Source organism: Perognathus longimembris, chromosome 7 (assembly GCF_023159225.1).
Source record: "Perognathus longimembris pacificus isolate PPM17 chromosome 7, ASM2315922v1, whole genome shotgun sequence".
NCBI lineage: Eukaryota > Metazoa > Chordata > Mammalia > Rodentia > Heteromyidae > Perognathus > Perognathus longimembris.
In genome coordinates, this window is record NC_063167.1 from 17,337,335 (window position 1) to 17,363,036 (window position 25,702).

The following is a 25,702-nucleotide window of genomic DNA, read 5'->3' on the forward strand; positions in this document are numbered from 1 at the left end:
GAAAAGCACATAAGACTTTTACCTTCAATTAATCACCAAAAAAGCTGGAAGGAAAGTTATGGTTCAAGTGGTAGAGCATCCTCCTCGAGCAAAAATGCTGATCTATAGAGCAATGCCTTGAGTTCAAGTCCTAGTACTAGCGAGTGCATACACACGCGTGCACGTGCACACACACACATACACACACAGTAACACTATTCTCTTAAATATTTTTCAGGAATGCAATGGTCACTTGGAACCCCTGAACTGATTGTTGCCATGCAAATATGATGTTGGATGAAGTGTGTTTTAAAAAATAATGTCTTGGGGCTAGGAATTTGCTTAGTGGCAGAGTGTTTGCTTGCCTGGCATGCATGAAGCCCTGGGTTCAATTCCTCAGTACCACATAAACAGAAAAGGCTGGAAGTGTTGCTGTGGCTCAAGTGGTAGAGTGCTAGCCTTGAGCAAAAGGAAGCCAGGGACGGCCCTGAGTTCAAGCCCCAGGACTGGCAAAAAAAAAAAAAAAATGTCTTAGAAAAGATGCCCAATAAGGATTTCCTTTAAAAAAAAAAAAAGAATGGAATGGCCAGTTTCCCATTCTACAGTCCACTGCAAATTAACACATCTTTCTATTCCATGTGCAGGTTGTTTCCAGTCTTCTGCTATTTTAGTGTTTCAAAGCTTATCTTGATTAGCAATTTTTTTCTATTTTTAATCAGTTTCCAGAAGTCAAATTATTCAGGGAAATGTAATGAATGAATCATCTTTATGATTCCTAATTCATATCCTCATATCTTCCATTTGGAAATTGTTTTAAAACAAATAAGAGCTGGACACTGGTGGCTCATGCCTGTAATCTTAGCTACTCAGGACGGCTGAGATCTGAAGATTGAGGTTCAAAGCCAGCCTAGGCAGCAAAGTCCATGAGACTCTTAGCTCCAATTAATCACAGAAAAAGCTGGAAGTGGTGCTGCAGCTCAAGTACCAGTGATAGCCTTGAGTAAAAGGAGCTTAGGGACAGCACCCAAGCCCAGAGTACAATGCCCAGCACCAGCAAAAACAAAACCCAAAACAAACAAAACCCAACAAATTAGAACACTGGCAGCTTAGGGCATATTATATGAATCCCTGAGGATAAATGAGACCCCATTTCCTCACACTCCTTCAGATCACCTTTCACACACTCTCCTCTTTTTTTTGTTGTTGGCTGTGGGGCTTGAACTCAGGGCTTGGAGACGTCCCTGAGCTCTTTTGCTCAAAGTTAGTGCTCTACCCCTTTGAGCCACAGCGCCATTTTCAGTTTTCTGGTAGTTAACCGTAGATAAAAGAGTTTCATGGACTTTTCAGCCCGGGCTGGCATCCAACCATGATTCTCTGATCTCACCCTCCTATGTAGCTAGGATTTACAGGCGTGAGCCACCATCACCTGGCACCCCACTCATTTTTCTAAAGCTCTGAAAAGTAAGTTTTCTGATAAAGACTAGTTCTCACATCTAACAGCCTTCTTAGATTTCCTCTATTTCAGATTCAATGCTGAGGCCACCTGTAATTATTAATCTTTCTTATCAACTTGATTGAATGGAAAGATGCCTAGGGATTGGTAAAGCCTATGTCTTGGTAGCATAATCCACTGTAGGATTGAAAATATGAATGGACTATTGGGAGAGGAGAAGTGAGGAAGTTAGAGCCTCATTGAAGGACGCCAATCAGTTGAAGGTAAATACTTGGGGGCTGTCTCTTCCCTTGGCCACTTTCTGTTACAGCTCTGATTTGCTTCCTGTCCACCATAAACTATTCTGCCACGCCCTCTCTGTTGTCATCTTTTTGATGCAGACCTAAATTTATAAACCCCTCTGAAAATAAACAGATCCAGGCTTGATTCTAATGCCAGAAATTTACTAATCATGACTGTGCTAGTAATTTAACTTAGCCTCAAATTTCACATCTACACAAAAGGTTAATGCTACTACTTACCTCTAAGGACCATTTGGTGGATTAAATAAGACTGTAACATGAAGTTTGAAGTACTTACTCCTAGCACTTTTGCATAACAGACTAAGCTGAAAATAAGCAGTATTAAGATAACAAAATGCACTAAATTATTGATTTCAAAAAGAAGAACGAATGCTGGTGACTCATGCCTGTAATCCTAACCACTCAAGATGCTGAGATCTGATGATGTGGTTCATAGATAGGCACGGTAGGAAAGTCCACGAGACTCTTACTTCCAACTAGCAACCAAAGTCAGAAAGGGCTCAAGTGGTAGAGCACCAGCCCTGAGCAAAAAAGCTCAGGGAGAGCGCGTTGGCCCTGAATTCAAGTCCCCAGGACTTGAAAAAAAAAAAGTAGGGTTGGGGACATGGCTCAAGTGGGAGAAGTACTTCCCTGGCTGTGAGTTCAAAGAAATATTGCTTTTTTTAAAAGAAAATTTTTTGTACATCTAAACAAATGTATCACCAAAAAAATGCACATGTAAAAAAATTCTTCTTAAAGATGTAACAACTTTAGAAAGTATTACAAGTATCTTTTATATTATAATTCCTCTGGGGAAAAAATGTGTTACTTTAACAGATACCTCTCACTGTAAACCTCACCAATTATTTAAAATCAAATTAAGCAATGACTGTTTACATCTCAATGGCAAACAAATTATATAGAAGTCTCTCTTGTCCACAAATATTAAACAAAGGCAGATTAAAAGTCTTAATTTTTCTTTATAATATAAACAATGTTTTCTCCAACTCTGGAAGAGATCAGTTTACAGTACAGAATTTCCTTTCCTTTTTAATACAATGGAATAATCATAAATGACATCATACCCAAGTTCTTTATGCACATGATATTATGTTAGGTATTCTCCAAATCGAGTTCAGATGTAACAATAATTTGATTTAAAAAAACAACAGTTAAGTGCCAGTAGCTTATGCCTATAACCCTAGCTATCCAAATAGCTGAGATCTGAGAATCAAAGTTTGAAGCTAGACAGGCATGAAAGTCCATGAGACTCCTATCTCCAATTAACCACCAAAAAGCTGGTAGTGGAGCTGTGGTTCAAGTTGTAGAGCACTAGCTTTAAGCAAAAAAGCTGAGGGACAGTAAGTACCCAGGCCCTGAGTTCAAGGCCCAGACACCCCCCCCCCCCCCGCCAATTCAACAACAGGGATGACCAACTGTTCAACAATGTTATAAAGGGCTTTCTAAAATAAATCCAAATTGAAACAGGGAGGGGCAAAAAATGTGAAAATAATTGTTTTATATTAACTAGCCTATAATGAGCTAACAGTTGAAAATTTAGCTTTAATATATGCAATAAGAAATAAGCAAAAAGCCAGGTGCTAGAGGGTTCATGTTTGTAATCCTAGCTACTCAGGAGACTGAGATCTAAGGATTGTAGGTCAAAGCCAGCCTGGACATGAAAGTCCATGAGACTCTTATCTCCAATTAACCACTAGAAAATCAGAAAGAGAGCTGTGGTTCAAGTGATAGAGCACTAGTCCTAAGCAAAAATGCTAAAGGACAGTGCCCAGGTCCTAAGTTCAAGCCCTAGAACCCGGAAAATGCATATGTGTACCCGTGTGCACACATGAGCACATACAATAAATACAAACACATTCCCAGAGGGTTCTCCTTCAAGAACTACTTCATTTTGGCTGATTAAATATATCACAAAGATTTTATTTTCTGACAAGGCATGGATGTACAAATGTGGAAACATGAAAATTTCTTTTCCTTCCCTCATACAGGTACAAACTACTATGATCATTAAAAATTATCCTGAGAGCCAAGTGCCACTGGCTTATCCCTGGAATTTTTTTTTTTTTCCTGTGCCAGTCCTGGAGCTTGAACTCAGGGCATGGTCACTATCCCTCAGCTTACCACTTGAGCCAGAGCTCCACTTCTGACTTTTTGTGTGATTAACTGGAAATAAGAGTCTCATGGACTTTCCTGTCCTGGCTGGCTTGGAACCACTATACTCAGATCTCTGCCTCTGAGTAGCTAGGATTACGTGTGGGACCCACTGACACCCAGCCATACCTGGAATCTGGCTACTCAAAAGTCAAGACCTGAAAGACTGAGCTCAAAGCCATCTGGGGTAGAAAAGTCCCTAAGATCCATCTCCAATTCACCCAGCATGATGAGGTAGGCAACCAGGAACCAAAGAATATTTGCAAACTTAAAAGCAAGAAAGCTGTCACTAACATTAAAACACTAGTCAAGTGGGTCAGAAATAGTAGAAATGGAGAAATCAAAAACAGGCAACACTAACACATCCAGATTCTATGTGGTAATTTCTCTGGAAAAGTTTTCTAATTCCTAAGTTGCTTAAACAAAACCTAAAAAAAAATAAAATGTTATGAAAATACTGCATATTTTAAAATAATATGCTCTCAATTTTCTGATACTAGTTCTAGGAAAACAGGGAAGGACAATTAAGCACATTGTAGGGCTGGGAATGTGGCCTAGTGGTAAAGTGTTTGCCTAGCATGCATGAAGACCTAGGTTCGATGCCTCAGCACCACATAAACAGAAAAAGCCTGGAAGTGGCACTGTGGCTCAAGTGGTAGAGTTCTAGCCTTGAGCAAAAAGAAGCCAGGGACAGTGCTCAGGCCCTGAGACCAAGCCCCAGGACTGGCAAAAAAAAAAAAAAAAAAAGTACATGGTATGCATTGTTAATTTACACATATACATAAACATTACCAAAGACATTAAATTTTCAAAGAACCTCAAACTAACTTCCAGTAACTCACTGATTTACAGTTCCTATCCCAATCATTTAAAAGGAATAAAAAGAATGAATGAGAAGACTGAATGAAAAGAATTCCCTATGTATATGGTAAGTTTATATTTGTTCAGTTTGGGGTGGAAGTGAGGGAGGGAAGAGGAAAAACATTAATCAAAACAAAGAACCCCCCCAATGGAAAAAACTGTGAGGCACTTTTATCTGGACATTTATAATACCCGATTTTAGCAGAAATTGGTCATTTTCAGCTATATTTTTTATGTTTACCTGACCATGGCACCATATTATATACAAAGTAAGCCAAGTCAACAATACTAGTTGTTGTTTTTCTTTTCTCCAGACACTTAAAGCATGCCAAACTTCAGAGTTAAGACCTTGGAATAGCTACATTTTGGTGGGTGAACAAAGGAGTACTGAAAAGCTCTGATTTTGTATCATACACATCAAAGATACAGCTGGCAAGCTGTATACAGAACTCCCACACCTAGTAAGCACTCAGTCACTATGGAAAGGGTGACACAGCCTTCTGCCTCCTTAGCAGCCAGGTTTGCTTCCTGGGGAAAGATAAAAGTTTCCGGAGGATAAAATCAACATCCTTAAAATTTTGTCACGGCAGAATTCCTTACCAAAAGGAGGTAGTCCATACGTTTGTGTTGCCTGAGGGTAGACAGTGTAGGGTTGAGACTGCTGTAGAGTCTGGTATTGAGTCTGCCCAGGGTAAGCTGTTTCCGAAACAGGAACTGAGAGGATATGTGCATAAGTTCTAGAAAAATTTAAGAAGATAAAAGTTTTCATGCATCTTATCTTAGTAGTGAAAAAATAGGTAAAGTAGATCATGCCACTTTAGGAATCAGGACCTTAAAGATAAACCTTCACACAAAATAACTCAACGTTAAGATAGAACACTTTTCTTTTCCTTCTAGGGTCCTACTATCATCCAACTAAAGAATAATTTTATGGAGAATGTCATATTCTTTTTTTTTTTTGCCAGTCCTGGGCCATGGACTCAAGTCCTGAGCACTGTCCCTGGCTTCTTTTTTGCTCAAGGCTAGCACTCTGCCACTTGAGCCACAGCGCCACTTCTGGCAGTTTTCTATATATATGGTGCTGAGGAATCAAACCCAGGGCTTCATGTATACGAGGCAAGCACTTAACCACTAGGCCATATCCCCAGCCCGAAATGTCATATTCTTAAACACCCTCCATTAATTAACCTACATGGGCTATATGCAAGGACCTATATGAAACATAAAGATTATACTTATTTGTGCCCATGTCCACATATAGAATAAAATGCAAAATAACAGAAAACAGGTTGGAACAGGTTTGGCAACTGGCTCTCATTCTCCATGCAGGTCCCTGGGTCCAACTCAACAGCAGGATTTGGAAAAGATGAGTCTGGTGGAGAAAAGATCAGCAGCAACCTCATCAGAAAACAGAGGTACGGTGGGCCTCAAGATCTTCATATTGAACCAGGTTAACTAATAAATAAGTCTGAGCATATATTGTCAACCACCTCAGAAACAGACAGGCTCTTGAATTCAGCAGTGAGGCCCCGGAACTCTATACTAGACTAGCTAACCTGGTTGTTTCATCCATGCTACTGCACTGAATGTTTAAATGCTAGTTATTTTATCTGGTATATTATGCTGCACCATACTTAAGACTTAGATAGTGGCAAAAAAAAAAAGAGAGAGAGAGAGTGGTAGATGTACGATAAAAATTCCAATAAAATATAGAGGGTTGTGTGTTAGCAAGAGAAAATGTGGGCTGGTTTGTTTTTTTTTTCAATTTTGTGCAATGAGAACAATAAAGGAGCAATAAAAGATGCAGTGAGCTGAACAGATAAGAAGGACATAAATAGGAGAGAAAAGGAAGTTTTAGAACAAGAAAGAAGTCCCGGCAAAGGTACAGAAAAAGGGCTTTAGCCTCCAAGAAGCAAACTTTAGATCAAGTGAAGTGTATTATAGAGAAGGGAAGCCACAAGCACAAGGTAGAAAGAGGGACAGCAAAGACCTTGAATGCCAAGTTAAAGCAGTTCAGACAAATTTGAAACAACTGGGAGGCAATGAAAGTGCTAAGCATAATACTATCAGAGCTATTCTTAATAAAGATTAATGTGACACTACTTACTTAAATGGATTACAAGAGGGTGAAACTGAAATGGAGGTTGAGTTAAAAAAAAAACTACTACAGGGCTGGGAATGTGATTTAGTGGTAGAGTGCTCGCCTAGCATGCATGAAGCCCTGGAGCCCTGGGTCTGATTTCCATATAAACATATAAACAGAAGTGGCACTATGGATCAAGTGACAGAGTGCTAGCCTTGAGCAAAAGAAACTCAGGAACAGTGCCCAGGCCCTGAGTTCAAGCCCTAATACTGGCAAAAAGGGAAACTAACTATTACAATTCAATGGTTCTATAGTTATAATGCAAAGTGGTAATAGGCTTTGAACTGAGATAGAAGGTATAGCTACTAAGTGTCTTAAATGTGCTAAATATGCAAATACATTATGAATAAATTTGGAATATATACATATTCACATCTCAGTAGATTTTCAGAGACTACATTAGCCAGACTTGAGAAAATAGTTCTGGCTATAGTTGTTATGCAAGCCACACAAGAATAATTTGAACTAAAGCAGGGCACTGGTGGCTCACACTTGTAATCCTAGCTACTCAGGAGGCAGAGATCTGAAAATCTCAGTTCAAAGCCAGCCTGGGCAGGAAAATCCATGAGACTCTTATCTCCAATTAACCACCAGAAAACCGGACGTGGCGCTGTGGCTCAAAGTGGTAGAATACTAGCTTTGAACAACAAAGTGCCCAGGCCCTGAATTCGAGCCCCATGAACAACAACATCAATTAAAAAGAATAATTTGAACTAGTAGTGACCTCAGATGGCCCAGTCTCCAGATATGCTAAAGACTACCATTTTCTTTTCCATATGTCTTTATAGATAGACATTTTGCCACTAGGCAAAAATGTGAGAACACTTCAAAAATAAAATGGGAAAAATTGGGTATCTCATTGAATAATCTTTCAAACTAAATGATACAACACAGCTTGGCAAGTTCAGAGCTCTCATGTGTTTCATCTTTCTATCTAATAACCTTCCCAGATAATAAGGTCAGCCACTTCATAAAAGAAAATCACATAAGAATGGCCCCAAGGTCACCACTAGTGTTAAAAGTAGGAGAAGAGGAAAAAATTCATTGCACTGACTTTTTGATTAAGTTTCTTTTTATCTAATGCAAATTCAAAAGGTATAAATAAACAAAACAAGGGGAAAACACCAGTATATTTTGTATAACAGCCTCATAGGTATTTACCAATTTCTTTTTGTCTTTTGTATTTGCAAGTAACTAAGAATATATCCTGGCCTAATGAATGCACCTGTATGTGTCTGTGTGGACAGGCTCATTCTTTGTTAAAAATGTACAATAAGAAACCTGGATCAACAGTGTTTTGCACCTAGCCATCTCAGAGGTGACCTACCCTTGGTTGGTCTTAAATGCTGATGTTACCCTGTGAAGACCTAAACATACCTCTTTGTAACTCCAATCTACCAAGTCTGTCTAACTTTAAGTCCAATTCTACTCTGAGGACATTCCTTAACAAGAAACTGGACATAGCCAGGCACTGGTGTCTAATGCTTGTAATCCTAGTTACTAAGGAGACCGAGAACTGAGGATCGCGGTTCAAAGCCAGCCTGGGCAGGGAAATCGTGAGACTCTTATCTCCAATTAACCACCAGAAAATCAGAAGTGGAGCTGTGGCTCAAAGTGATAGAGGGTAAGCCTTGAGCAGAAGAGCTCAGAGAGCGAGAGCCCAGGCCCTGAGTTCAAGCCCCATGACTGACCAATAAAACAAAAAAAGAAACTGAACACTATATAGACTAAGTTTCAGTCTGAAATTAGCTTGAGCTGGTTTTATTGATTTGTATGTCAAGATAAGGGAAAGAGAATGATCAGAGGTCTATCCATTATAGGATTGGTCACTACTTTGCATTTCATTGCCTATGCATTTAGAGTGAACTCCTATGTAACAGTGATCTGTCCTAGGCAACCATATATGTTAAAAGGATGACATATAAATTATATTTAGAGGGAATAAAAAATAAGGACATACAGAACAAGAACAAGAAAGGTGAAAATAAGTATTAAATTTTATAATGAACCTAGAGAAAAAATATATAGGATAAAATTATTCAACTTACTTTGCAGAATACATTTGTGAGGTATAATCATTGGATGAGCGAGGGATGTAATCGGTGCATGTCATAACTGAAAGAAAGATAATATCACCAGGTAAAAAAGTTAGAACATGTCAGAAATGAAATGGGAAAGTTATGCATCTCACTATAGTCTTTCAAAGTAAATAACACAAAATAGCTTGGATACTAGCAAGTAGAAAAGATTATGTAGCAGGAAAATACCTCACCTTTATGTTTATAGATTTGTTAAGGATTATAGGAAAAGGTAAAAGAATCAAGAATGGCAGGTGGGAGCACATGAAAAAGAGTTGAAAGTTGGTAATAAATGATTTCTATCTTCTGTTACTGATCTGTACAACAGATGAAGCAACACCCTAAACTCTCAGCTGTGTTTACTTGAAAACTTTGAAAGAAAGCAAGATCAGGAAATCACATTCTGCTTCTTCATCCTCTACGTGCTTACTATATTCTTAGTGAAAGGTCATACATAGATTTGAAGAAAGTACCCAACCTTACTCAAAACTTGTTACTACTCTGTGTATGATCAATGGCAGAACAGATGCAAGTACACTTCGACAATATTTTTTCTATTTTTATAATAAAGTCTTTAAGTTTGGCAAAGCAGAGATAGACTTGTGATACAATGCTCTGACAAGCCATCAAGTAAATTGATTTCTCTAGCTTCTTTACCCTCCAGAACATTATCTGGAAAGAGCTGGTGTAAAGGCTGGACTGTTATGATTACAGCAGGGGTAAATACCATAAACTCCAGTTTGTCAACTAGCTAAATCTCACTAGGCACTATTTCAATCCATGTTGTAAAAAGTTACATCATAACGTGCTTTCACTAGACTCTTGAACTGTTCAACGAGGATAAAAGCAGCCATCCCATTGTGAACAGGGACTAAGACCGAACAGACTAACCTTATCAAGGTAGAGTCTTTGAGAGAATGCCTGACCCAAAAGGGGAGCCCTGATCTAGGGCAGATGAAGGACCAGTTCATGCCCACAAGTACGTCACATTAACACCTGTGCCTTTATTACAGAAGATCTTACCCAATGCCATTGTTTGATGTATCTAAAAACGATCACTGGAAACTTGAAGGTCACACTTATCTACATTCATTTTGACAACTGGTGACTGCAATGAGAAGTTCTTAACACACAGAATATAAGGTAAATTCATTCAAATTCTGTGTGATGGTTCCTTTTCTGCTGGCAAGTACTTAAACTGAAGAAAGGTTAGTAAGTGCTTCTGAAAGCAGCAATAGAGAAGCACCATGACAGGTGGTGTGAAATATTAACAGGCAAACTGATCAAGGAATTCAAATGTTTCCAAGTAGACAGAGTAGATTTGAGGTTCAAAGCCAGTCTACACTCTTATTGAGAATTAACCAACAAAAAGCCACAAGTGGAACTATGGTTCAAGTAGTAGAGAACCAGCTTTGAGGAAAAAAAGCTAAGGGATAATATCCAGGTCTTGAATCTAAGTTACAGTACTGGCACACAAAAATATCTGCAAGTATTTGTTACTGAAAGTTTTGAAGTATATAAGACAATGGCTTATAAAGAGCACTGGAGATACAGGCTGAGAATGTTAAAATCACAAAAATCAGTAAGTATGAATGGAGAAGAAAACAGGATCCAAAAATAAAATGGATGTAGGTTCAGCCTAATGTAAAAAGGGAAGGTAGGGAAGGTATAATCATAAATGTCAAGGGAGCTAGGTTTTTTTTGGTGTTTTTTGCTAGTCCTGGTGCTTGAACTCAGGGCCTGAGCACTGTCCTTGGCTTCTTTTTGTTCAAGGGTAGCACTCTACGACTTGAGCTACAGTGCCACTTCTAGCTTTTTCTGTTTGTGTGGTGCTGAGGAATAGAACCCAGGGCTTTATACATGCTAGGTAAGCACTCTACCACTAAGCCAAATTTTCAGCTCCGGGAGCTGGGGTTTTTAAAGGAAAAGGAAGAGAAATTATTTTGAGGGAGTTGGGAAAACTGAACTTACTTCTTCACCCTGAAGTATTTCAAGTTATAAAATTTTAGTGAACAGATGTTTTTCTTGGGGTTGAGTGGAATAACTAAGGAATTACAGGAGACAATTCATTAATTAGAGCAGTTTCCCAAGTATAAACAGTCTCATATATATTTAGGACTTACCTAACTGCTCCTAGAAAATGCAGATTTCCCCATCCATATGGATCTACTAAGTAACAATCTCCAAAATTGAGGCTAGTATTCCATTACAAACAAGCATTTCAGACAATTTTTATATCTTATTCTAAAAGGATGAAAACCTCTAGAATAAAGTCACCTTAGGAAATAATATATGGAATTCAAGACATATCTGTTACTATTCTTTTAAAGTATGTGATAAGCCAAACAGGAGTGGCCCATATCTGTAATGCTAACTACTTAGGATCTGAAGACAGAAGTTCAAAACCAGCCCAGATAGACAAATCCAATGGATTCTTTTTTAAAATTTCAATTGTTATAACAAAGGTGTGGTATAGATGCCAAGGGGTTCTTGTCTTCAACTAACCAGAAAAATGCTGGAAGTGAAGCCGAGTACCGGTGGGTCACATCTATAATCCTGGCTACTAAGGAGGCTGAGATCTAAGGATTAAAGTTCAAAGCCAAGTCCATGAAACTCTTATCTCCAATTAAACACCAAAAAGCCAGAAGTAGAACTGTGGCTCAAGTGGTAGAGCATCAGACTTGAGGGAGAAAAAGCTAAAAGATAGCACCTGAGTTTAAGCCACAGTATCAGCCTTGATAAAAAATGCTAAGTGATAGTGAAAAGCTCTGTGTTCACAGTCACCAAAAAAAAAAAAGTGTCTGATAAGCTACACAAAGATGTAGCTATTTAATTTAAGGAAGGCTACTTGGCCTGTGGAAGCAATCTGGGGAAAAAAGTGGATACATTAAAACCAGGTATATGTTTCTCCAAGAAGAAAATATAAAACAAATGTTGTGTCTAATGGATAAATGTAAGTGTTCTTCAGGAGAGTGATAGTGATATATGGAAAATTAATTTCCTGAGCTGATCTCCCTCACGGTCCAATATCAATCTTGGGCTCAAAGGAATGCTTTTCTTTTTTGGCTAAGACTGATATGTGGGTTACTTTGTTCTGTTAGAAAGGCAGAAAAATATCAGGTGCTCCAAACAGTCAGGGATATCCTGAATTTGAGTAAGAAATAAAAATGAAAGTGTGACTCCTTAGATAAGCAGATTCCATGTGAATTTTTTCTTCAGCTGCTATGGCAATAAAGCTTATAGGAGAGCACAAATAGGAACACACACCAATGCACAGACACACAAAGGATAAGCTCTGGAACCTCAATAACACAAAAAGAGCAGTACCTGGCCATAGGAAAGTCTCTTTCATCTCACATAGCATATGATACTTACTTTCCTCTGACATGGGAAGGTTTGAAGCAAGGCTTGATGTTTCTGGTTTCTGATCATTGACATCTGTGTTGCTTGTTTGACTAGGAGAAGCAAAATAATACATTTGTACCTGACAGACTTGTGCAATGCAAAAAATGCTGAGCTCAAACCCATTTTCTGCTAGGCTATACAAGAGGCCTATAAATCTTCATGACATCCTTCTTGGCTTTTAGCAACTATATGAGAAGAGTCAGGGCTAGGAATGTGGCTTAGTGGTAGAGTGCTTACCTAGCATGCATGAAGCCCTGGGCTGGATTCCTCAGTACCACATACACAGAAAAAGCCAGAAGTGACTCTGTGGCTCAAGTGGTAGAGTGCTAGCCTTGACCAAAAAGAAGCTCATGGACAGTGCCCAAGCCATGAGTCCAAGTCCCAGGACTGGCCAAATTTTTTTTCTCAAATTATATATGCTTTTTTTTGCCAGTGCTGGGTTGAACTCAGCACTTGTTGGGGTCAGCTGTGCCTTTAAGAGGCCACAGCTGGCTTGGCCCGTCCCCTCTTCCGCCTTTAACAGGAAGAGAAGCCCCCTGCTCCTGGGAAGAGCACGTGTGCAATGGCGGGGGAACCCCAGAAACCCAATCCTTGGGGGGCTGGGCCTCCGCCCACAAGGGAAGTCCCCTGACATCACTTGATGAACAGTTCTTGTGGCCAATCTGTTGTCCCTCTCCTGTGCCCACCTTTGGGGTATATCTATGCCTCCTCATTTGAATAAAATTAGAATCGTCCCAGAGATGGTCTCCGAGACCCCACGTGCCCGTGTCTTCTGGCAGGCAAGGGGTTCTCACGAACACACGTGAACCGAGGCACCCAGGACCCCGCTCCCGGGTCTAAACCCTACCTGCCAGGGGGACGTGAGAGAGTGAGTATGGATTCCACATGGAAGAGATAGATAAGCCCAGGACCCCACCCCACGTGGATGGGGAGTAGAGCGAAGCTCGGCAAGCACAGTCCCTGGCTTCTTTTTGCTCAAGGCTAGCACCCTGCCACTTGAGCCACAGCGCCACTTCTAGGTTTTTCTATATATGTGGTGCTGAAGAATCAAACCTAGGGCTTCATGTATACAAGGCAAGCGCTTTACCAGTAGGCCATATTCCCAGCCCAATAGGCATGTTTTCAAGCAGGGGTTCTGAACCCTAATAAAGATTCCGTTTACTGTATTTCTCTTCTTTTGCACTTAAGAAAATCTTTTATACCTAGCATTGAGAAACGTCGTCCCCCCAGGACCTGACCTACAGCCACATGCTAAGCAAGTACTCTACCATGGAGTTACATCCTCAGCTCTTAGTTGTTTCATTTCTTTATTCCTTCTCTTCTTCCCTTCTCACTTTCTTCTCCCCCACCCCTTTCTCTCCTCTCTTTCAAAAATTAAGATAAATTCTGAAAGGTAAGCAATGTCAAGGACAAACCATTATGTTAGATATTTTAATAATGGGGCAGTGCCACAGAGATTCTGGAATAGAAATCAATCTAACTCAAATTCCTTAAAATGTTCTCCCTTTCTCTTTTCCTAAGTTTCACTTTCCAGTTTCTTACCAGAATGGTGTAATGGTTAAGAGCACAGACTATACAGCCAGCACACCCCAGTTCATATTCCACCCTCCTAACTAGCTCGATGACTTTGGAGAAGTCAGTGGAGTTCTCCATGCCTGTTTCTTTACTTGTCAATGAGGATAAAAATAGAACCTATCTCATAAAGTTGCTATAAAGATAATGACAGTACATAAAAAGCATATACAGCTAAGCAAGTACAACATAGGAAAAGGGAAGAGGAAGTCAAGAATGCTTGGCAAGGGAGTGATGGAAGATTTCTTTTTTTTTTTTTTTTTTTTTGGCCAGTCCTGGGCCTTGAACTCAGGGCCTGAGCACTGTCCCTGGCTTCTTTTTGCTCAAGGCTAGCACTCTGCTACCTGAGCCACAGCACCCCTTCTGGCCGTTTTTCCATATATGTGGTGCTGGGGAATTGAACCAAGAGCTTCATGTGTAGGAGGCAAGCACTCTTGCCACTAGGCCATATTCCCAGCCCCAAAGAACTTTTTTTTTTTTTTTTTTTTTTGCCAGTCCTGAGGCTTGGACTCAGGGGCTGAGCACTGTCCCTGGCTTCTTTTTGCTCAAGGCTAGTACTCTGCCACTTGAGCTACAGCGCCACTTCTGCCCGCTTTCTGTATATGTGGTGCTGGAGAATTGAACCCAGGGCCTCATGTATACAAGGCAAGCACTCTTGCCACTAGGCCATATCCCCAGCCCCGTGATGGAAGATTTCTGAAGTCTTATTTGAGGAAAGGATCGGACAGCAATAGTAAAAACATGACATATCATTTAATTGGAAGTGTGTGAGACATCATAGGGCTGGTACAGTAGTCTAGCATAAATCTGCCAATGGAGCATTCATATGTGTGTGCGTGTGCATGAGTGTGTGTATGCACACACTGGTCCTAAGCTTGAACTCAGGGCCTGGATGATGTCCCTGGGTTATTTTTCCCCCCATGATGGTCCTGGGGCCAGAACCTAGGGCCTAATGCTATCTCTGAATTTTTGTTGTTGTTGTTTTTCAAAGCTTAGTTCTACCCTTTGACTCACAGCTCCACTTCTGGGTTTTGGGGGGTTTAGAGATAAAAATTTCAAGGACTTTCTCATCTAGGTTAGCTTTGAACCATGATCCTCAGATCTTAGTTTCCTGAATAGTAGGATTACAAGCATAAGCACCTAGCTTGGAAGAATCTTCTTAAAAATTAATGTGAAATGCAATTACTCATTTAGTTGGTAGCAACTTATTGGAGGTCAAAACTATGGAAAGGTGAAAATCATGGTGTCAAAGAAGGTAGGGCACAAGATGAGAAAGAAGCTGTCTCCTTTCTGGAGGGGAATGGAGCTTGTGACTAAGGAGTCCCATATGCCATTAGGCCATAAATGTAGAATTATTTGCATTTCCCATGTTTTGGCTTGTGTTTCATATTTTGTGGACTGTATACTTGACTGAAGAAATCAACATTTTTTTCAAGCCATGTACTAGAGGCTCATGCATTTAATCCTAGCTACTCAGGAGGCTAGGATCTGAAAGTTGCAGTTCAAAACCAGCCCCGGCAAGGGAAAAAAAGAAAAAAGCCAGAAATAGAACTGGGGCTCAAATGGTAAAGCACCAGGCATGGGAAAAAGAAAAAGAAAAAAGCCAGAAATAGAACTGGGGCTCAAGTGGTAACCCGCCAGGCAGGAAAAAAAAAAAAAAAAAAAAGCTATCAATGGAACTAGGGCTCAACTGGTAGAGCACCAGCTTTGAGTGAAAAATCAAAGGTTAAGGCACAGCATCCAGGTCCTGAATCCAAGCCATAGTAGCAGAAGAAAAAAAAAATAGCATGCATTCTTCATTTTTACCACTGAATCTTCCCTACATAGTATAGTGCCTGATATACAACCTGAGTTCATTACATGTTGTTAAACAAATAATAAATACATGAGGAAAAATATCAGCCTACTTATTTTAAAGAAAAGCTATTTTGGAGGAAGTTTTATGTTGCCCTGCCTGGTCTGGTCTTGAACTCCTGGCCTCAAGCAATTCTATTTTGGTAGCCAAGTAGTTCACTACTTTGAGCCATGCTCCAGAACAGGTGATCCTATTTGGAAAGAAAATACTAAACTGTAATTCATTCATATTCTCTCTCTCTCTCTCTCTCTCTCTCTCTCTCTCTCTCTCTCTCTCTCTCTCTTCAGTCCTGGGGCTTGAACTCAGGGCCTGGGCACTATCCCTGAACTTCTTTGCTCAAGGCTAGCACTCTACCACTTGAGCCACAGTGCCACTTCGGCTCTTTCTGCTTATGTGGTACTGAGGAATCAAACTCTGGGCTTCATGCATATTAGGCAAGCACTCTTCCACTAAACCACATTCCCATCCCTAAACTATAATAATTTCTAAATGTAAAACTAGATGGTAAGAACCAGAAAGAGGACAGTCAACTCAAAGCATACCTATACACTAATGAGCACACGAAAAAAAGTTAAATGCATCATTAAAAAGAAATCCAACTTTGCATACCTTAACGGTTGTTCTCCTGGTTCCTGCATCTTGGCCTTTTTTACCTGCAAATATAAATATATAAAGGAACCAATGCAGTAACCTGTCTTTAAAATCTAGTTACTCAAATGCAGTTGGCCTTCAGTATTGTGGGGGAATGGTTCCAGGAATCCTCAGCCATAACAAAATCTGTGATGTTTATAGAAAACGACATCATACTTGCACATAGCCTTATACATCTTTTAGTACACTTGAAATCATCTAACTTCCTTATAATTTATCATACAATGTAAATGCTATGGAATTTATTATACTGCATTGTTCAGGGATTGTGAGAAGAAAAAGGTTTGTACATGTTCAGTAGCAATGCAAATCTTTTTTTTTTTTTTTTTTGGCCAGTCCTGGGGCTTGAACTCAGGGCCTGAGCACTGTCCCTGGCTTCTTTTTGCTCAAGGCTAGCACTCTACCACTTGAGCCACAGCGCCACTCCTGGCCGTTTTCTGTATATGTGGTGCTGGGGAATTGAACCCAGGGCCTCATGTATAGGAGGCAATCACTCTTGCCACTAGGCCATATCCCCAGCCCCAGCAATGCAAATCTTTTGCCCAATATCTTTGGCCTACAGATGAATTAATCTGCAGATATAGACTGCAGATACAAAGGCTGACTTAAAACATACTAACAAATATAAGAATAACTGTTTCTTTTCCTTCCTTCTTTCATCTTCCTTTCTCTCTTTCTCTCTTTCTTTCTCTTTCTCTCTCTCTCTCTCTCTTTCTTCCTCCCCCCACCCCCCTTCCAAGGCTACCACTCTAATACTTGATCCACAGCTCTACTTCCATATTTTGGTAGTTAATTGGAGATAAGTTTCATGCACTTTCCTGCCCAGGCTGGCTTTTAACTATGATTCTCAGATCTCAGCCTCCTGAGTAGCTAGAATTAAAAGGCATGAACCACCTACACCCATCTCATCCTTTCTTTTTTTTGCAAAAGCATTCTTACTAGCTTATATTCTACAAAATGATTGATTTCATTATGACATTTTCATACTTTGATCATACTTACCTACCAATACATTCTTTGTCCCCTCCCATTGGTCTCCTTACCCTTTATAAAGTCCCTCCTCTACTTTAATGTATTTTTTTCTTTTAATCTAGATTCCATATATGGAAGAAAATAGAGTATTTGTCTTTCCAAATGCGGCTTATTTCACTTATAACAATCTCCAGTTTCACTATTTGCATATAGATGGCATGATTTCCTTCTTTTCAGGAACTAGGAAGGGGGGAGTTGATAAATTTAAGTCCATGTAATACAAAAACAGATGCACACATAATGCAATATGTATACTCATATATATTTCTACGCACTGAAAATCTGATAACAAATCAAGATCTCATCTACTTAATCATCTTGATTCTGACTGTTCATAGGAAGCACTTACATCCTAGAACACTTTATTAAGACTTTATTACTGCCTGGCACTGGTGGCTCACAACTGTAATCCTAGCTACTCAGTAAGCTGAGATCTGAGGATCAAGGTTTGAAGCCAGTCTGGGCAGGTAAGTTGTGAGATTCTTATCTCCAATTAACTACCAAAAAGCTGGAGGCAGAGCTATGGCTCAAGTGGTAGAGCATTAACTTTGAGCAAAAAAGTTCAGGGACATCACCCAGGACCTGAGTTCAAGCTCCAGGACAGGCACACACATACACAAAAGACTTTATTACTTATGCAGCTAAAGAGACATTGGGCCTGGTATGTTAATGCATTTTTTTTGGCCAGTTCTGGTGCATGGACTCAGGGCCTGAGCACTGTCCATGGCTTCTTTTTGCTCAATGCTAACGCTCTGCCACTTGAGCCACAGCACCACTTCTGGCCGTTTCTACATATGTGGTGCTGGGGAATCGAACCCTGGGCTTCATGTATACGAGGCAAGCACTCTTGCCACTAGGCCATATTCCCAGCCCCCTGTTAATGCATTTTTATAATTCCAGACACTTGGGAGATTGAGGCAAGAGGAGCAAAAATGTCAGGATAGCCTGGGGAAATTATTGAGAACTGGTCTCACAAACAAAATAAAAACAGGAGATGGGGCATGGCTGAAGTGCCTGCCTAGCAAGCTTGAGGACCTAAGCTCAAACCCAAGTACTTGAAAAAAAGGGGAACATATTAGTGGCACAGCTCAAGTGGTAGAGCACATGCCTAGGATGAACAGAAGCCAGGGTTCAATCCCCAGTAGTAACAAAACAGAAAGCCAAAACAACAAAATAACCCACACAATATTCACAAAAAATCCACATAGATTAAACGCTATTACTTTGTTTTTATTCCTTATATATACAAGATACAAACAGCATTGGCGGGGGGGGGGGGGGGGAGTAGAGTTTGAATGCAACCTAGAGCTTCCTAGGCTGGCACTCTACACTTGAGCCATGACCTCAGGCCCCAAACAGCATTCTTCAGTTACAACACACCACAAGAGCTAAAGATCAAACGGGTAGTACCTAGATAGCTTTGGCAAGAAGAGGCACTCCTAGAAAGTAACACTAACAGGACTTCATTTACATTCTCATAAGCGACCTTCCAAAAATTCAAGAATGGTCTCTATAGGTCAGGGATCCTCCCTCTGCCTTCTGACTGTACAGCCTCTGCATTGAAAAAAGAATATGAAGAGCAGAATGGAGCAAGCATAAGAAATACTCAGAGGCTAAGGATATTACTTGGTTCTGAGAGGGACTGCAACTTAGACAGTGAGAGTTAATGAGGAGTAACATTAGTTCTTGCTACTTACAATTGTTTTTCAGCTTTCCAGTATCACAGACACCTTAACCATTTACATATTAAAATTTTCAACTATCAATTAATAGACACTTGTATTCATCAATTAACAGGCATTTTCTTCTAAGTATCCATAAAGGTCTTTTCAATAATCTCTTAAAACATAGCCATTAAACAACATTAAATTAGTACCAGTCTATAGTTTCCAGCACCTAATTTCTCCCTGCTATCTTCAAATGCAGTCAGGTTATTCAGTATACTCTATGTGGAAAATGACCTATGTAACTTCTGGGCAGGGACAGGAGGGGGAAATTGGAGGAAAGCAAAGGCATGGGGGGGTGATATTATCCAAAAAAAGAAATGGACCCATAAAATGTACAACACCTTAATAATAACAATAAAATTATATTTTAAAAAAAGGTCAGTTACGGGGCTGGGAATGTGACCTAGTATTACGGTGCTTACCTAGCATGCATGAAGCCCTGGGTTAGATTCCTTAGCACCACATATGCAGAAAAAGCCAGAAGTAGCACTGTGGCTCAAGTGGTAGTAGAGTGCTACCTTGAGCAAAAAGAAGACAGGGACAGTGTTCAGACCCTGAGTTCAAGCCCCAGGACCAGAAAAAAAAAAATCAGTTATGTTAAAAAAAAAAAAAAAAAAGCTGTGTGCCAGTGGGTCATGCCTACAATCCTACCTACTCAAGGGGCTCAAATCTAAAGAAAAACCAGCCAAGGCAAAAAAGTTCATTCAGCAAAAAGCTGAGCTGGAACAGCCATGAGTAAGCAAGCAAGCCCAATGAGCTTAAGGACTAAGTTCAAGCCACAGTACTAGCAAAGCATTAAAAGAAAAATCATTTCTCCCTATTTTCTGTGGTTTTTCAAAAATAATAAAAAAGCAGAGAATAATAACAAAGACAAAAAATTTAGAATTAAGTTATTAGCTCTATATCATTAACTCGGGATAGGTCATTCATTCTATTCATATTTTGTATCTCTACTACACACTGTGAAAAGCTGTTTTTTCCTCATGAGTTTTCTTCCTATTCTACCTGTTTAGAACAGTTAGCAAGTGGTCTGTTTGATATCCATACTTACAAGGTCAAACTGAAAGCTAAAGTTATTGTATCTTCCATGGTCCAAAACTTATACTCTGAAAGTTTCTTTACCTAACTCTTATATATCAAGCCCTTACTTCCCCTGTCTTAAATCAATACTACTACTTTTTAGAAACTGAAAGCAATTGAAAAAACTTAGATAAAAATAAAACAAATTTCTCTAGTAGAAATGGTTATATACTGTCCATTTGGTAAACAGGTGTCTTGTTTCATTTTCTAAAAACTGTAACTAGCCACCAATTTTTTACAATGACATTTCTAAATTTCAATAGTCAGTAATGCAGAATTTAAAAAATAAACTCCTTAGCATTAAGTTAATCATATAGGAGTTTAAGATCATGCAATGTGCACCTATAATGTAATCCCAACACTGGGGAGGCTGAGGCAGGAGAATTGAGAGTTCAAGGCCATAGGTACATAAACAATACTCTATCACAAAACAACATGAAACACTGTCACTGTAGAGAGAAACTATATTTTTATTTCTAATTTGGAATCTCTAAGTCTTACTGCATAGTAGTTGTCTTCAGGTTAGCTTTTCTACAATCAACTTTAAATTGTTAAAGATAATACTTACTGGTTGCTCTGGTAAATCTTGCTCTTCTTCCATGAGGACTAATATTTCTTTATTATATTTATTCGACTGGATTGCAAATCTCTTTCCGCAGTCTTCACAGTCTGTTTTTTTAAAAAAGGAGATTCAAAGCTTTATATACTGCTAAAAGTGTTATCATTGAGGCCATCAGAGAATAATTTTTTAATATTTTGCTACTCCCAGCTTTCTACGTTAGTTCCAATCTCAAAATCTCTCACCTGCACGTGGCTTTTCAAAACTGACATGCTGCACCAAGTCAAGAGAATTGTACGCAATGGCTTTCCTAATAGCTTGCAAGAGCCAGCACGTGGAACCACTTCTGTTGGTTACTATGGGGCCCAATGCATTCAACATTTTACAACGACAGCCATGTGCAGATAATAAAACAATTTTTTTAGGGATTAGAGTTACATTTAAAATGATACACACTGGCCTAGCAAGTCAGTAAGTGGTGATAGCATCTAACCTGCTTTAATGTAGAACATTTACATAACTGTCAACACTGACACATTGAGTCACTTTAAAAAGGACAAACTGGCATGTGTGTCAGTTAAATACATATGGAGTCTGTCTGCATGGAATCAACTTAAAGTAAAATGGAATTCTGGACCTGAGTAATAAAGACAAGTACAGCAAAATTTTAAGTGTTATAATCAAAGAAAAATATTCATGTAAAACTAGGACCCAATTTAATTTGAAATGAGCTTCACTAAATATAGTGCAAGTTAATTTGGGGGTGGGGGCTGGGAGGGCAGTCATAGGGTTTAAACTCAGAGCCTACGTGCTATCTTGGAGCTTTCTTAAGGATAGCACTCTACCACTAGAGCCCAACTCCACTTTAAGCTTTTTAGTGGTTAATTGAAGGTAAGAGTCTGTTACAGAGCCAGGCACCCATGGCTCATGCCTGTAATCCTAGCTACTCAGGAGGCTGAGATCTGAGGATGATGGTTCAAAGCCAGCACAGGCAGGAAAGTCCATGAGACTCATATCTCCACTTAATCACCAGAAAACCAGAAGTGGTGCTGCGGCTCAAAGTAATAGAACGCTAGCCTTGAGCAAAAGAGCCCAGGGACAGTGCCCAGGTCCTGAGTTCATGCCCCACAAATGACCACCAAAAAAAAAAAAAAAAGGGGGGCTGGGGATATGGCCTAGTGGCAAGAGAGCTTGCCTCGTATACATGAGGCCCTGGGTTCGATTCCCCAGCACCACATATACAGAAAACGGCCAGAAGTGGCGCTGTGGCTCAAGTGGCAGAGTGCTAGCCTTGAGCAAAAAGGAAGCCAGGGACAGTGCTCAAGCCCTGAGTCCAAGGCCCAGGACTGGCCAAAAAAAAAAAAAAGTCTATGAACTTTCCTGCTCAGGCTGTGTTTGAACTGTGACCCTCAGATCTCAGCCTCCTGACTAGCTAGGATTACAAGCATGAGCCACCAGCTCCCAGCTTTTTCTAGTCAATTTTTAAGCAAATCTTAAACTTTTCAAGTCCGACTCTTCCTGTCCTAAATTTCAAATGAAAAAAAAGAAAAAAAAAACCATAGGTTTCTGAGTGCCACACTTAATTGATAGAAAAACCTTTCTGTATCTTGCTGACAAGGACAGACAGAATTTTGCGTGTGTGCTGGTCTGGGCTTGTATTCAGGGCCTGGATGTTTCCCTTATCTTTTCTGCTAAAGACTGGCATGCAATCATTTGAGCCACAGCTCCACTTCCGGCTTTTTGGTGGTCAGCTGGTGATATCAGTCTCACGATCTTTTCTGTCTGTGCTAGCTTCAAACTGTGATCTTCAGATCTCAGCTTGAGGAGCTAGGGTTACAGGTGTGAGCCATGAGCATCAGCAGACAAGACAAAAAAATTAGATCTACATTATAAAAATGAAAAGTTCCACTGCTATTTAACTGAGACAGGCTCTTTTCCCAAGTAGCATATTTCCTACTACTTATGTTCTTTTTTTTGGGGGGGAGGGTAGGGGGGCACAGTTGTGGGGCTTGAATTTAGGGCCTGGGTGCTGTCCTGGAGCTCTTTTGTTCAACAAGGCTAATTCTCTACCACACTTTGAGCCACAGGTCCACTTCTGGTTTTTGAGTGGTCAGTCTCATGGGGACTTTTCTGCCAGGGCTGGTTTTGAACCTCAATCCTCAGATCTCAGCCTCCTGAGTAGCTAGGATTACAGGCATGAGCCACTGGTACCTGGCCTCCCTTAAACATACATACATACATTCATTCATTCATTCATTTATTTGCCAGTCCTGAGGCATGGACTCAGGGCCTGAGCACTGTCCCCTGGCTTTCTTTTTGATCAAGGCCAACACACTACCACTTGAGCCACAGTGCTACTTTCAGCTTTTTCTGTTTATGTGGTGCTGAGGAATCAAACCCAGGGCTTCATGCATCAAGCAAGCATTCTACTGCTAAGCCACATTCCGGGCTCCTTCCTTAAACTTCTTAATATGTTCTTTTTCTTTTGATTTTTGCCTTCTTGAGTAGCTCTAGATAGATTCTTAAGAGTTTCTGTACTTACATCACCACTTTTTCTTTGATTCTCGATCTTCTGGGCTAGAGATTATAGGTTATTCAGTTTTTGTTTGAGAGTAAAACGATAGAAAGTAGGGCTCACACACACACACATATATATTCTCTTAAAATTAAGGTACACTGTTAGCATAAAATGTCCCACTAACCACCTAACTTACATATTCCATGAATCACTTACTTCTATCCCCAAACCTTACTGTACAGTGGCTGCACCTGGACTAGGATAGGAAAAAGTCTGTCTCTGAGAGGATGAGTTTCTTATCCAGGTCTATCCCTTACTTATTCCCCTTTTTCCTGTTCTGTGTGCCTCTTCAACAACTGGTGTTGGGAAAACTGGGCAGCCATATGCAGAAAACTAAAAGTGGATCCCTGCTTGTCACCATGCACCAACATCAACTCAAAGTGGATCAAAGAATACAACATCATAACCAAAACTCTGAAACAACTGCAAGATAGAGTAGAGGAGGGCTGAGAATGTGGTTTTGTGGTAGAGTGCTTGACTAGCATGCATGAAGCCCCAGGTCAGTTCCTCAGTATCATATATGCAGAAAAAGCCAGAAGTGGCACTGTGGCTCAAGTGATAACGAGTGCTAGCCTTGAGCAAAAGAAGCTCAAGGACAGTGTCCAAGACCCGAGTTCAAGCTCCAGGACTGGCAATAGATAGATAGATAGATAGATAGATAGATAGATAGATAGATAGAATAGGAGAGACTTTAGATTGCTAGGTACAGGCAGAAACTTCCTGAATAGGGTCCCAGGGGCACAAGATAGGATAGAGACTCCATATGTAGGACTACATTAAAATAAGTTTTTTTTTGTTTTGGTTTTTTTTTTTTTTTTTGCCAGTCCTGGGCCTTGGACTCAGGGCCTGAGCACTGTCCCTGGCTTCTTCCCGCTCAAGGCTAGCTAGCACTCTGCCACTTGAGCCACAGCGCCGCTTCTGGCTGTTTTCTGTATATGTGGTGCTGGGGAATCGAACCTAGGGCCTCGTGTATCCGAGGCAGGCACTCTTGCCACTAGGCTATATCCCCAGCCCTAAAATAAGTTTTTGCACAGCTAGTGACATTGTTAGCATACTAGAAAGATAGCCAACCAACTGGGAAAAGATCTTTACCAGCAATATATCAGACAAAGGCCTAATACCCAATATATACAAGGAGCCCAAGAATCTAACCCCTTCCAGATTTAATACACCAATTACTAAATGTGCAAGGGAGCTAAAAAGAGATTTCTCAGAAGAGGAGGTAAGAATGGCAAAGAAACACATGAGGAAATGCTCATCATCCCTGGCCATGGAGGAAATGCAAATCATAACAACCATGAGATACCATCTTACCCCAATTATATAGGCCAACATTTTAAATTCTGACAACAAGAAATCCTGGCAGTGATGTGGGGAAAATGGCTAGGCATCTAGCCTGAGAATCATAAACCAGGATATGATAAGGACACCTGCACATCCATGTTCATCGCTGCACAGCCAAGATATAGAAACAACCCAGATGCCCCACAATAGATGAGTGGATTCAAAAACTGTATATTCCATTGTATATACAATGAAATTTTACACAGCTATTAGAAAGAATAAAATAATGTCATTTGCAGGGAAATGGTTGGAACTAGAGCAAATCATGTTAAGTGAGGTAAGCCAAGCTCAGAGAGACAGTGTATGTTCTCCCTGATATGCAGAAGTTAGATCTAAAATGCAATGGGATATGACAAAATATACAAAATTCTAGATTCTCATATAAAGAGAGACTAAAAGAGGATAGTCTTGGGAGAAAATCACAAAGGTGAAATACCTAAATGCTTCTTCATATATACATAAATACACATACTGAAATCATCTCGGAAGATATGGAAACAAAGGACTTTTTTCTTAAATTATTTTTTCTTTACCTTATATATGGTATATTCACATGCACATCTGTGGGAAGGCAAGGGAAGGACACAGAATCCAAGGAAAAAAGGTGAAAAAGTGCAGCAGTGGAGCACCTGGACTTTGATGAAGGTGAGCTATGCAACTTGCAAGTGGAGATGAGAGGGAGGGAATGGGAGAGAATGAGGAAACAAATGATACTATGTGAAAGGAAATATACTTATTACCTGATGTACATACGGGTAGCCCCACTGTATATAATCTCTAAAACAATAATTCAGTAAATTAGGAGGGAAAAAAGATGGCAAAGCCTTGGTCTAAATGGCACAAGGGAAAACAAGCATAAAGGCCAGAAGCACTTGGTGCTCAGTGCATCTGCGTGCGGCTCATGTGCAGATCCGTCAAAGCCACATTCTCTC

General features: G+C 40.0%; 1 protein-coding gene across 3 annotated transcripts in view; it reads right to left on the reverse strand.

The window, feature by feature from the left end:
- Window positions 1-25,702, reverse strand: part of Eya3 (EYA transcriptional coactivator and phosphatase 3) — an 82,930-nt gene that overhangs the window by 34,772 nt on the left and 22,456 nt on the right. For 2 of the 3 annotated variants that reach the window (XM_048350635.1, XM_048350633.1), the window contains exons 2-6: window positions 20,858-20,959; window positions 16,409-16,452; window positions 12,343-12,422; window positions 8,938-9,004; window positions 5,347-5,483 (exon numbers count right to left, since the gene is read on the reverse strand). In XM_048350635.1, the coding sequence (XP_048206592.1) occupies window positions 5,347-5,483; window positions 8,938-9,004; window positions 12,343-12,422; window positions 16,409-16,452; window positions 20,858-20,890 (361 nt within the window). In that variant the 5' untranslated portion in view covers window positions 20,891-20,959. The remainder of the gene's footprint in view (window positions 1-5,346; window positions 5,484-8,937; window positions 9,005-12,342; window positions 12,423-16,408; window positions 16,453-20,857; window positions 20,960-25,702) is intronic. The other variant, XM_048350634.1, reaches the window with a different exon arrangement.